The sequence below is a fragment of the Dermacentor andersoni genome, chromosome 1, assembly GCF_023375885.2.
Source record: "Dermacentor andersoni chromosome 1, qqDerAnde1_hic_scaffold, whole genome shotgun sequence".
NCBI classification, from domain to species: domain Eukaryota; kingdom Metazoa; phylum Arthropoda; class Arachnida; order Ixodida; family Ixodidae; genus Dermacentor; species Dermacentor andersoni.
The window spans coordinates 141,918,257-141,931,519 of NC_092814.1; the positions used below are offsets into that span (position 1 = coordinate 141,918,257).

Sequence of the window (13,263 nt, forward strand, 5' to 3'; positions counted from 1 at the left end):
AGAACGAAGCTTTTTTTGCTGCCGCCGCTGCCGCCGCCACCGCCGCTGCTGCTGCTGCTGCTGCTGCTGCTGCTGCTTCTGTAGTTGTTGTCTGGCACACAGGGTCAGGGGGTGGTTCAGAGCATGTGTATACATGACAGGAGCGAGTCAGAGAGGAAATGCGACGCGAGAAACTCGTTTGGACCCCACCGCGTCTAATATGCACAATGCCCTCTGGAGCTCCTTGGGCGTCGCCACATTAGCCTCTTCACAACTGTAATTATACGTGGCGCCCTCAAAAGCATTGCAGAAACTGCAGCGCTTCCTATTCTACTAACGTGCGAGTCCAGAAGGGACGTAAATAGAACTGTAGAGAGGAGAGAGGAGAAGAGGCAGTTCCCATACAAGGAGGGGGGAGGTTGCGTGAGAAGGCAAGGAAACCCTACTACTATACGATAGCAGTTGCGGGGAAAGTGGATAAGCTTAAGTTTACAGAGGTCCGTTCAGGTGTTCTACAGGGTTCCATCCTTGGACCCCTATTGTTTCTAATTTGCATTAATAATCTTCCCTCGCTTAGCAACTCCCATATCCATCTGTTCGCTGATGATTGCGTCATATTCAGAGAAATTGCCAATGCTAACGACATTGAATTACTTCAGTCGGACCTTACCACTATAGGGAACTGGTGCAATGAATTGTTAATGGAGTTAAATATTAACAAATGCAAAGTCATGCGTGTGTATAGGAAAACATCTGCCATACCATCGTACTACATTGGCAACATGTCGTTGGAATCGGTTTCTTCAAATAAATATCTTGGTGTTTACATTACTTTTAACCTCACCTGGTATCTTCATACTGACAACATGATTAAAAACGCTAATGGCATGTTTAGCTACCTACGTCGTAACTTTTTCAACGTACCTATAAATTTGAAACTTTTATATAAAACTTTAATACGACCCAAACTCGAACACGCGGCTCCGGTAAGGGACCCTGCTACCTAATCACTGATCTCGAGATGGTTCAAAATAACTCTATATTTTATTCTTGCTAACTACAACCGCACAGCGCGTATAATTAACATGAAATCTAATCTTTGCCTGCCATCGCTGGCATCTCACAGAAAAGTGTCTCGTATTGCCCTCTTCCACAAGTTGTACCATCATCATACTCTACGAGATCACCTCAACCCCCATTAATTTATGTATGCCGTCGCATTGATCATCAGTACAAAGTCGGCATTTTGTCATGAAACACTAAAAGTTTCTCACAATCATCCTACCGCGAACCTCATGTGACTGGAACCATTTTCCCGCTGAAGTTGTAGGCCTTACTAATTATGAACAGTTCCGTGAAGGCTCAGATAATATTGTATATACAGGTGCCATTTAAACATTGATGTAACCAACTGTATTTGTCTTCTTCGTTCTTTTGTATTTACCACTCGCCTTCTCTAATGCCCGTGGCCTTCAGGGGTATAATAAATGCAAAAAAATGAAAAAAAGAAGTTCAAGGTACAATACAGCACGTTCCTGCTATTTTTGAAAAATAAACACCATGCAAGTATCCACTACCTCGGAAGAAAGCCGAACGCCAGGCCGGGGTACGCTTGTGCCCATTTAAACCACTGGGTGCCCGGCGGCAGTTGGAAGGGAACCCACAACCTCCCGCAGCCGAGGCGGGCGCTTCTTTTTGGCGAGTAGTATGGTGTTTTCTTTCTCTTGGTTCTTCCACAGCAAGCATAGCGGTCTGCACGAACCTTTTCCAAGCAACACACTCCTGAAAAACCGGACATCTGGCCGGGGGGCTGCTTGGACTCTTGTTATAAAACCAGTGGGTGTCCGGCGGTGGATATCGAACCACGCACTTCCCACAGCCGAACCGGGCATCCTACCCATCGAAACCTTATGAGTAACGGCGCACGTGAGTTCACCTGTTGTATTTCCTTCTTTCTTTCTTCCTACTCTCACGGATATCGCTCCGCTTTTATGCTTGTTTTTTCTCATTGGCCGTGCCCATGGGGCATTTCCCAGGAATATTGATACAAGATAGGCAAAATATGGTCCACTTCCCAAGAGATAAGTCGCGTATATATTAAGCAACGCTGACACATATTGAGAAGCACGGCACATCCATTACCGGCAGTGAAGAAGGCACATAATAAGTGGCGGTTCGACACTCAACGCTTGCTGTCGTTCGCCATTCAACATGAGCATAATCGTGCTTGCCTGTATTCTTGGTGCGTCCGTTCTTGGTAAGTGTACTCTGTGCGCACGTTTACCCGTTGTTTCGTTTTCCCTCTTGTTCACTGGATAATTTGCGAATTATCCAGTGAGCTTCTGAATTTAATGACATTCGTTTTGAGCCAAGTGCTAGTGTACGAGTACGAGAGACGTCTTCCAAGAAACTGTTTTGACATTATGTTTTTTCACCTCGAAATATGCAGATTATTGGTGGTTCAGTCCAAGTTTCTGCCGGCAACCAGTAACAAAAGGCGCTAGTACAGGTCAAGAAAAATGGAAATCGCGACTACATATAATGGATATATGAAAGTTATACAAAGAGGTTTTACGAAGTATATCAATTTTCCAGAAGACATTCATTTATTCTCTGATCATTCATTCGCAGATCTCCCCGCCCCAGTAGAAAACTTCACCCCTTTGTCTGCTGAGTGTGCGTGAATGCTATGACATTTACGAGTTCTTTCCATTCTGACCCATAATGTCCTTCTTAATTTGCTCCTATTGACAAATGTGAATATCCGAGCTGCGGTGCAGCCTCAACGACGACTATCCAAGTATAAAAATAACATTCTTTTGATATGAAAATGAACTTTAATATTGTACACTGAATCGGTGTTCGTTGTTCTACGCACACTTCATACACATTATTAGCAAGCTATCTTATCATCGGTGTGTAATTAGTGATGATATGTTGATATGTATGAAGAGCGGCGCATACCTAGTGGCACATAACCAGTGACTCAAGTTGGCCTCAAAAGGGCCCATTCTATCATCTTCGGAATCGGCCCACATTTTTATTGCGGTAGCAATTATATGGACACTCCAAGTGCATTTCTGCCGTCGCCGTTGCCATCGCCTTGATGTTCCGCACAAAGACCAAGGGTGATAATATCGTCGCCCTCGACGCTGGACCTCGGCGCTGAGCCATGCTCCCTCAAGGGCTGCAGAAGATAGCGCCAACATTTCCTTTCTCACGAACCACTTTTCTCTCTACACCTGCTTTCAGCGTGATGTCCTTAACCTCTTACAAACTCCCTGTGAGGAGCGGAGAGTGCATCGGCGGCCCCAGCGCATCAACACGTACGATCGATGACGGAAGGAGGGGGGCGGGGTTCAGATGTCATGAGCGCGGGCTGCAGGTTACCGGAGCATTCCTTATCACCATTATTCCCAGTCAAGCCGGCGGAAAGATAGGGGTCTGCAGACATACATATGACATCCCCCTAACTGATCCCTGGCACTCGGGTCATCCACCCCCCCCCCCTTTCGTTACTATGCCACTGATAAGTCCACATACTCACCCATGAGTAAATTCACTCATACTGACTCCGGCGTTGCTCCTTACGGCGCGGCCGCCGTATCTTGCAAGCGATCTGCGATGTGGACAAAGTACGCGGAGTGCCGGTATCTTCGTATGGGCTGTGCTTTCGAAGTTTAGTTCGCGTTGCAGCGAGAGACAGCACGAAGGTCCATTCGCTCGCTGCTGCTGCCGCGCTTATTCCCTCCATCGTTTTGACAGCGAGTTCTGCGGTCATCGAACGAGATGTGTTCACGGTTACCGTGTGCACGTGACAACGTGCTTGTTAATTTAGTTAGTAAGCGAATGTTTGCAAGTTTATACGGCCGATAAAACTAGTATGCTCACTTCGTATATCTGCCTACTAATTTGCTATCGCAATCGATGCTGCGCCTTGCTCAGTAGACCATAAATATGATCGCTTTCACGCAAACAGGGAAGGACGGAAGGGAACAAGGGGAGCGCTCCTCTTGTTCCCTTCCATCCTTACTTGTTTGTGCCAAAGCGATCATATTTATTAGAAAGTACGAGTTAAAATACACTAATTTATTTACAGGTATCCATCTTGATCACTTCCTTCTCTTCTTCCTCTCCTCCTGTTCTTGTCTCTTCTGTCTTCTTCTTCTTTGCCGGAACATCACATTCTCCCGGACTTCGGTTTTCATGCCTCCTGGGATGATAGGGTATGACATTTCCCACTGTTGCTATTTCAGTTTTTCCTTCCGGTCCCAAATAGTGTAGCGATTTCAAAATTCCTTGTTGCTTGATGGTCTTTATCACTGTGTAGGGCCCAGAAAATCTGGACTTCGGTCCATCTAAACTCCTCCGGACTAAAACTATCTCCAGGCTCTATTACAGGCATCTTCGAGCTATGTCGCAGATCGAAGTGTCTCTTCATGGTTGATCTGTAGCGTACAAGCTCCTCTTCTGTCTTGTGCCTTTCCTGCAGATCTACTTTCCCAACGATTCCAAGGTCGTAGTCTGCCGGTAGCCAAGTTGCTTCGCCTGATGCAGCAAAGTTAGGCGTGCATCCTAATCCCATGGTATGAGAATGATTGTGGTGCCTGACTGCTGCTTCCAAGGCACACTTCCATCCTCCACGGAAATCATGGTAAATTGCGATGAATGCTTTCAAATCCCGAATGAGCCTCTCAGCTAGGCCGTTTCCTTCTGTATGGTAGGGTGTGGCAAATCTCAGGGCAATTCCTCTATCACGGGCCCATTCTTGAAGCTTCTTACTGCGGAAAGCTGGCCCGTTGTCGGAGACCACTACCTTGGTGTTCTTGAACATATTCCGCTCCAGTAACGTCAAACTGAATTGGCGTCTTCCTTTCCTGGCTTTGCAGCTGCCATGCGTGTGCATTCATCTATTGCGACAAGGAATGCTTGGGTCTTACTGACTCCCTCTCCTCGCTTTTTTATTTCGGCAAAATCTAGATGAATTACTTCAAATGGTACTTGGGACTGATTAGCGATGACCATTTGATTCCTTCTTGCACGATACTTGGCCTTGTTAATTTGGCACTGGTGACAGGTTTGCACGTAGTTCTTGATATGTTCCTTCGTATTTTTCCAGATGAATCGACTTTTTATCTTCCAATAAGTTTTCCAGAATCCATCATGCCCTCCTGACTCTGGGCTGTCATGGTACAGCTTCAAAACCTTTTTCACCAAAGTTCCTGGCTCGCAAAATTTGCCATTATTGCAAGTCAGGTCTTCGGTGCCTTCCCACAAGCTGTAAACGTGTTCATGATCAGATGTTCTCACTTCTGTGATGTGAAGCCTGGAAAGAGCATCTGCGTCAGGAAGCTTATCACCAGGTCTATGGCTTACCTCGAAAGTGAACTGTTGTATTTCACTAATCCAACGCGCCACCCTGCCCTTAGGCTGGGTTAATCCCAAGAGGTAGGTTAACGCTCGGTTGTCAGTGAAAAGCCGGAAATGACGACCCTCTATGTAGCTTCTGAAATACCGGAGTGCCATCACAACAGCTAGAGCCTCTTTTTCTGTGGTCGTATAATGTTCTTGAGCTTTTGAGAACGTAGAAGAATAATAGCCAATCACCTTGAGTTGGCGTCCTTGCTGTTCCTTTGTGTCTCGTTGATATAGAACGGCCCCTGTACCATATTGTGAAGCGTCCGTGCACAGCTCGAAAGGCTTGTTGAAGTCAGGTAGCACAAGCACATTGCGCTTGCAACAAGGCGTTATTCGTGTGCTCAGTCTCGTTCTTGGAATCTATCCTTGAATGTCCCGGAAACATAACCTCAAATTCAGACATAGAAGCATCGATTCTTACCACACCTTTCTCAACGAGGGCCGCTTCGTTCAGTTGACTCTTCTCAGTGATGGCGCCAAATATAAAGTACGAGTTAAAATACACTCATTTATTTACAGGTATCCATCTTGATCACTTCCTTCTCTTCTTCCTCTCCTCCTGTTCTTGTCTCTTCTGTCTTCTTCTTCTTCGCCGGAACATCACATTTATGGTCTACTCAGCAATATGAACTGACTAGCCCAGCAACATGTACTTCTTTATGCTTCGCCTTTCGGGCGAAACTGCGACTTTTTCTCGGCAACCACTGCGCCAAATTTGATGATGTGTGTTGCATTCCAAAGAAAAAGTTAGAATCTAGTGACCATTGGTTGTGAATTTTTGATTTAGGTCTTGAATGTTTTAATGAAAATTCGCAAAAATATCACATTTTCAGGAAACGAAACTATCAAGTTTATAACTCCGTAACTCAGCAATGGGAAAGGATATCGCAATTCTCTAAAATGCAGACAATACTGCATCTAAAGTGGACAAAATTGATATATTATACATGGTTCTCAAATAGACCACTAATTTGGGAGCAGAACCTTTTCAAAACCCTTGTAGACAATGTAAAGTGGCTCACGTAAGATTTAAGGGGGCATATCAAATTTGTTCGCTTTGGATGCTTTAATAAATTCAGTTCACAGAACTGCGATATCTGCTTTAGGTGCAGAACTACGAATTTGTAAACTTCGTGCTTCTATTCTTTTTCCAACTTAACAATTTCTGAAAATTCATTTTAAAAAATTCAGGCCCTAAATCAAAATTCCACTTCCAGCGCTCACTTCAGTTCAATTCAACAAATATCATTAAAATCAGCCCAGTAGTTATCTTAGAAAAGCGTTTCGGCGTTTTACATGTATTTGAATAGGCGGCATCGGAGTTGGGCTCACACTAAAGGTTCCTCTTAAGAAACAAGCGGAGAGGTGTTTCTGAACTATTGTGCTCTAACCTGCTACTTAGCCTTTGGGTAAGGAGGAAGGGTAACAAATGGAGAGTACATGCGTAGAAAAGTAGATTGGCATGAATACAAAAAATACCTAAAACCCTTGTTACACTTGCATATTCAGCTACGGCTATAGAGTAACGTAACATCCTGCAGCACAATACTTTAACGGGTACAACCACTTTTCAGAACAATGGAAGGGTACAAAGTGGTATCAACGTTAAAAACTTTTCTGCGCATTCTGTCCCGGCAAACCGTGAAGGAATGGCTCGACACAAAAACCCATGAACGTCATCTGAGGTGATGTCACAGCTAAACAGTAGAACGCCGTTATAACGAGCGCCTTTACTATGAAATAAGCTGTACAATGAAGGGGACATGTCTTGGCCAGCGTGCTATCTTAACCTGTATTGTGAGCACCAGTAATACCGAAAATTTTACAACAAATGTGCCATGGTTAAAGAAATAATCTACATGCTCCTGGTCACATTTTGTTTTTGTTTGTTTTTTAGAGCGAAATTACGCCAAATTACCCCCACGAATTCTTTGTTGCAACTTTGCGTTGGCGACATGAAGGTCTAGTCAGTAACCCTGAGGGCACTGGCGAGGGACTCGACTGAAGAGAATACAGGAAAATGTTGGTTGCATTCGACTCCATTATTCCTTAAGTCACTGCCGGGACTTCCAACTGAGTACGCTGTCACCCTCGACAAAATCAAATCAGCAGTAGTCAACGGCTGTGTGAAGCAGTGCTTGCAGAAAAAAAAACCACTGATTTTTAAGACCAAACGTATCAGCGTTGTTAAAGTTAAGTCTGATTCTTCCCAGCACGCCTATTTTGCTTTATGAAGTGCTCTAAAAGACAAGATCTTTATAATGAAGTGACCTGTATAATGAAGGATCCCACCTACGGATCCCACCTACGTATAGTTATAAAGGCGCTCGACCATAACTGCATTCCAGATTTGCACGAATGAACTCGCTACTGACCCCGTTTCGCCCCTCCACAAGCATAATGGCAAGCCCACGCAGTAATTCATGATTTGGCTGTTCTCTATCTCGCACATCTCCTAATAATCCTCGTACGCGCAGGTCGGGCATATGGCCTGGCGGGTGCTGTTTACGAAGCGAACAACTACCTGGACACGGTGCTGGGCGTGGTACTGCCATTGCAAGTGAATGAGGCCAACATGACCACGGTCCTGCTTCCGGGATTCGCTGTGCACCACAGTGACGAGACGAGAGCGCTGAACGTGAGCTTCGACAGCGGCGTGCTCTTCGGCTTCGGCAAGTGCAGACTTCGGCAAGAGCAGTGGTCGGGGGCGCGCACCGGGCCACATCGTTGCAAGGTGCACAGACGTCCAGTGGCGTAACTAGGTCATCTGGCACCCGGGGCCCATAGGTCTTCGGTCACCCCCCCCCCCCCCCCCGTTGCTACGCCACTGCAGACGTCTGTCCCTTCACGTTACTTGTCCAAATTCGCGCACGATACCATGACAATGGACCTTGTATAGAACATTTCCAACATTGCCTCTGACAACTGAGTGATGGAGAACAAACGGCACTCTGTCCTTTCACTAGCGATGAAAGCTGGATGAATTGGTAAGGTAGCATGACTTGAAAGATCGAGGTGCAAGGAACATCCGGACATGCGAAGAGGCCAACAACGCTCCTCTTGCGAGCTGCCTATCCAGGCCATGTGTTCTTGAGCTGTATCTTTCTTGTTTGACTTCCTTAGCCGCTTACTACACGCCAGATTTTCTTACTTATCCAATGTAGAAATAAAACAATTAGACATATTAACTTGATTCCATAACATGTGCTAAAAGATACGGGCCGTGCAAACCGATCGAATGTATCTGCAGCATTAACTATAGACATTTCAACCCTCTCATACAAGTAATTTTTACCATGCTTAGTTTCTGCTGGCCAGTGTCTGAATTTTTACTGGTGGCAGGTTATATTTTGAAGGGAGAGTATTTTACTGATTAGTCGCACCTACTGTTTCCAGGAAAGCGCTGGCAACGCCGAGGAGATTGCCAGGCTGCTCAATGGCGCAACGAGAATATCACCACCACTTGCCACGCAACGCTGGATGGCATGCTGCTCCTGCTTGAGGGCACAGTGGAGGACGGCATCAGCGATGAAAACGTTACCGTTATGATGGTTGTCCGGAACTCGTCAGCTCAGATTTCTCCTACTGAAAGAAAGAAAGGTACTCGCTGCACGCGACTTTCATGCGCCACGTGCTATAATTCTCCAAGAGTAGGAGTATTCGGCGTGCGTGCGTGCGTGCGTTCAGAACATCTTAAACTCTTAAAAAAATTTACACCCTTTGATAATCGTCATCTGCCTTGCCCGCGTTTCCTTTCTTTAATGCTGCGAGCCCGGTACTTACCAGTCACGAACGGTTTGCGCGCTGCAGCGTGGCACAGTATTCTCGACAGGAAAGTATCGAGCGCCGAGTTTTCAAGAAAGGAAATGCAAGCAAGGCAGATGACGATTATTGTTGCGGGGCAAAGATACACCCCAAAGGGTGCAACCGTTTTAAGAGTGTACCGGGCTCGCGGCGTTAAAAGAAGGAAATGCGAGCAAGACGGATGACGATTATTGTTGTGGGACAAGATAAGCGTGTAAATTATTTAAGAGTGAAAAGTGTAGGTTTTGTGGTGCTCTCACTATACTCTAAAGACAGTTGCACCCTTTGGGGTGTATATTTGCCACACAACAATAATCGCCATCTATCTTGCTTGCGTTTCCTTTCTTGAAAACGCTGCGCTCGTTACTTTCCTGTCGAGAATGATCTGTCATGCTCCTAACGCGCATGCCGTTCGTGACTTGGAAGTGCCGAGCTCGCAGCGTTAAAGAAAGAAAATGTGGGCAATACAGATGATTGTCGTTGTGTGACAAATATACACCCCAAAGGGTACAACTGTTTTTAGAGTATACTATACTTGAGACTTAAGATTGTGGTCACTCTCTTTTTTCTTTTGGCATGAAATACTGAGCACAGACGCAGCGTGAACTTAAACGGTGATGCCAACCTTCTTTGGTATTTTTTTTATTTCTCATTGTGGGTTCATTATTAGCGATGTTGGTCATTTGCGTCCTCAGTAAAACATTTCATTGCGATACCAAATATATGTACAGTCGCGGACAGAATAAAATGGACCACGGGATCTCCGAAAACGTTCAATTCCCGAGCAACCTGTAGCAGTAACCAGTAAAACTGCCCACGACAACGTTGTTAGCATATTCTAGTCGAGGTCCAAAATGCAAATACCAGATTGCGTTGTGAGGTTGCGGAGATATTCAGCTTTTTCTTAGATTTCATGGTCCGTAATATCCTGTCCGCGACTGTACACTCCAGGCGAATTTCTGCCGTCGCCGTCGCTGTCGCCGTGAGGTTCCGATGAAATCGTCGCCGCGCGCTTTACGCATTATATGCGAGTGAAGGCGTGCGAGGGTGAGTCGGTGAACGCTCGCGCCTCAATCTTGCGTGTGAGAGCGAGGAAGGCGGGCCCCGCCCTTTCCTGTCGCGGGCGAGGCAAGGGAGTGGGGCGAACGAGAGGGAGCGTTCCTGCGGCTGCTGCTTACGGCGCGGCCGTGCGGGCGCAGTATCTTGAAAGCGATCTGCGACGGTAATGCGACGGGGCCAAAGTGCGCGCCCGCGCGGGCTCATCTTGGCTGCTGAGTGAGGAATCGTGGCTGCTGCCACGAGGAATCGTGGCTGCTGCCACGATTCCTCACTCTAGCATTTTAACGCGACAGCGTTAAGGAGCTCGTGTCGCAGAAAAGCCGGTGTCGTCGGTGGCGTTGGCCGTGAGTGATAAATACCGGGAGGCACTTCATAAATAAAAAACAACTTGCAAGATAGGCTGGGTGGGAATCGAACCAGGGTCTCCCGATTGTGAAACGGAGACGCTACCACTCACCCACGAGTTCGATGCTTCAAAGCGGTACAAAAGCGCCTCTAGTGAATGCGGTGTTGCCTTACAAACGTGCCGTATAAAGTTATACTGCGGTGTATATCGGTAATTATGAGCATGTAACTTACAGAAGTCGCAGTTACACGAGTAGCGAAGTATGTTTCCGCTACATTTCTTCTGCTGCGCTCTGCGCACAAGCAGAGCCATCTTGCGGCAAACACAGAAGACCCCTCCTCGCAATGTGCGGCGCTGCCCCGACGCGTGGCGCGCCACTCGCCCGCTTCTCCCCTTCGGGCCGTGCGGGGACCGGTACGAGGATGCCCCATTACCCTTGCGTTTAATAAGTTTTCTCGCTCTCTCCCCTTCCAACTTCCAGCGTGCATCACTCGAACCCTCATGTTTAGGCGACGCGGCTCCTCTTTCCGCTCACAGCGCGATTCCTATGTGCAGCGTCCGATGCGGGACGCCTCTGACGTGATCGCTGCACCGTAGCGCGTCTGGTGAAAAAGCGTCCCCTGCGATGTGTGCCGAGCTGCTTCGGAGGAGTCATGCGTCTGCGTGGTGCTCCCAAGCGAGATAGAGGACGATCCCATCGAGGCGTCAGGCCCATCGTTTGGCTCGCGTAGATCGTTCCTCCCTCAGAGACACCGAGTTCTTTGGTTCGTTCCGCTTGCTCAGGCGCACGTTTCGTTGCCGCGCCGAACGCTGCGTTGCTCGGCGCTCACCGCATGATTGGTGGGTGCAAAGTCCGATGCGGGGCGCCTCATAAGTGATCGCTGCGCCGTAGCGCATTGTCTTACACCCCTTGACGGGTCGACGGGAGCGCTGTCGCGTTCCACTCTTGAAGGCGAAGCTTAAGCGTCCTCCAATTTTTGACAGCGAGTTTCCGCGCTCATCGAGCGAGATGTGTTCATGTTAACCTGTGCGCGCGTGACACCGTGCTTGTTAATTTAGTTAAAACACGTTGGCGGGCTAGTTGGTTTGAATTCATGATAGAATGTGTCAGCGCGACTGAACGCGGACGTATAACGAAACAGACACAAAAAGACAGCGCTGCCTCTGTGTGTCTGTTTCTACGTCCCCATTCAGTCGCGCTTGCATATTATATCATTGTTAAGTTAGTATATAAGCGAATGTTTGGAAGTTTATACGGCCGATAAAACTACTATCCTTACTTCGTATAGATAGCTACTAATATTCTGTCGCCAATTCTTTTAATCTTTCCCTCCTCTTTTCCCATTCCCCAGTATAGGGTAGCCAACCGGGCTCAGTCCTGGTTAACCTCCTTCCCTTTCATTTATAATTTGCTCTCTCTCTCTCTCTCTCTCTCTGCTATCGCAATCGGTGCTTCGCCTTTCGGGCGAAACTGCGACTTTTTTTTCACCTACTTTCGCAGCTTCTGCTGTTAATGTCAACGGCTTATTAACTCTCCAGTCAGCTAGCCGGCATTCCCCGCTCTGTCGCTGGACACAGCCAACAGTAGGTGCGCAAGTACCATAAGAAGCTAGCTAAGTTTGTGAAAGCTTTTGTGAATGAGGTGCGGGTAGCATTTGACAAGGGCGTTCTTAAACTGTAAATGAATGTTGCTGTTCTGCCGATATATTTTCACAGGTATCTTTTTTTTTTTCATTTTACCATGCACTTGACAAACGCTCATGGGGAGGCGCGGTTCCTTCATGGTTCATGCCCTGGCAGGTTACGCTGTACACCTGGATCTGTCGCTGGAACAACTGTCGCTGGATGTCGTGCCCATGCGTAACCTGACGCCGCTGCCTGGAGTCCCGGAGGCCGTCTTCAAGGAAGAGCTCAACCTGGGAGCCTCAGCCATCCTGAAGCGCTTCATCGAGACAGAGGCTCGGCAGGGCGTACTCAGGCACGCTTTCTCCCTCATCCACCTTCCTCTGCCACAGAAATAAATGCCACGGCCAAGGCTCTCCAGCCTGCGCCGCGAAAGCTCTAGCGCTCGCTGTCGTTTCCGCGCGCACGCAGTCTCAAGCGACCTCCAAAACAGCGGCACAGAGGCGGGACCGGAGTAGGCGACCAAAAGTCGCACCAAGGAAATTATAGAAAGAAGACGCAAAGCGAGATCCAGGACTACTACCATGGCCTCCAAGATCTGGTGGCACGCGCGCACCACGCATCTGCCAATCTCGAAGGCCATGCTGCAGCAAGTTTGTTTCTTCTCTTGCCACCAGAGGCACTAGTGTGACACGCTTTCTGAAGCGCCTGAAAAGGTCACTAAAGAGAACCATTACGTGAATCGGTACAAAAAATTACATTTCGTCAATAGAAATTTCAGAAGAGTGTCTATTTGGGCCAGTTGGTGAAAAAAAAGCTGAAGCTCGGAACATTGCCCACAACGAAGCAAATACGGACGGTACGGGCCAGTACAGGCTCTCTAACAACTATGAACCTTTATTCGAAACTTTTTCACCACAACAGGGCACAGCGTGAATCATTGAGTGGCCTGACGCATGAGTGCATGACGCTTGTCACAGGTGCCCAGACGCGTGGCCTTGAAACATGCGACCTTGCACTGACGTACCAGCGCT

The 13,263-nt window shown here is 47.5% G+C and overlaps 1 protein-coding gene across 2 annotated transcripts; it reads left to right on the plus strand.

Annotated features, from left to right (window-relative positions):
• Positions 1-2,106: 2,106 nt before the first annotated feature.
• Positions 2,107-12,670, plus strand: LOC126544618 (uncharacterized). Of its 2 annotated transcripts, none has more exons than XM_050192057.3 (4): positions 2,107-2,236; positions 7,875-8,069; positions 8,794-8,997; positions 12,407-12,670. In XM_050192057.3, the coding sequence occupies exons 1-4, from the start codon at positions 2,191-2,193 to the stop codon at positions 12,625-12,627; spliced, it is 666 nt and encodes a 221-aa protein (XP_050048014.2). In that variant the 5' UTR covers positions 2,107-2,190; the 3' UTR covers positions 12,628-12,670. The 2 variants fall into 2 exon arrangements, with proteins under 2 accessions (XP_050048014.2, XP_054918078.2); XM_055062103.2 differs by having other exon boundaries at positions 12,375-12,558.
• Positions 12,671-13,263: the final 593 nt, after the last annotated feature.

Excerpts from the sequence above, each read along its gene's own strand:
- LOC126544618 (XM_050192057.3), top strand. The coding sequence starts at position 2,191 with ATGAGCATAATCGTGCTTGCCTGTATTCTTGGTGCGTCCGTTCTTG. Across the intron at positions 8,070-8,793 it reads CGGCGTGCTCTTCGGCTTCG|GAAAGCGCTGGCAACGCCGA; the intron begins GCAAGTGCAGAC and ends TACTGTTTCCAG. Across the intron at positions 8,998-12,406 it reads TCCTACTGAAAGAAAGAAAG|GTTACGCTGTACACCTGGAT; the intron begins GTACTCGCTGCA and ends ATGCCCTGGCAG.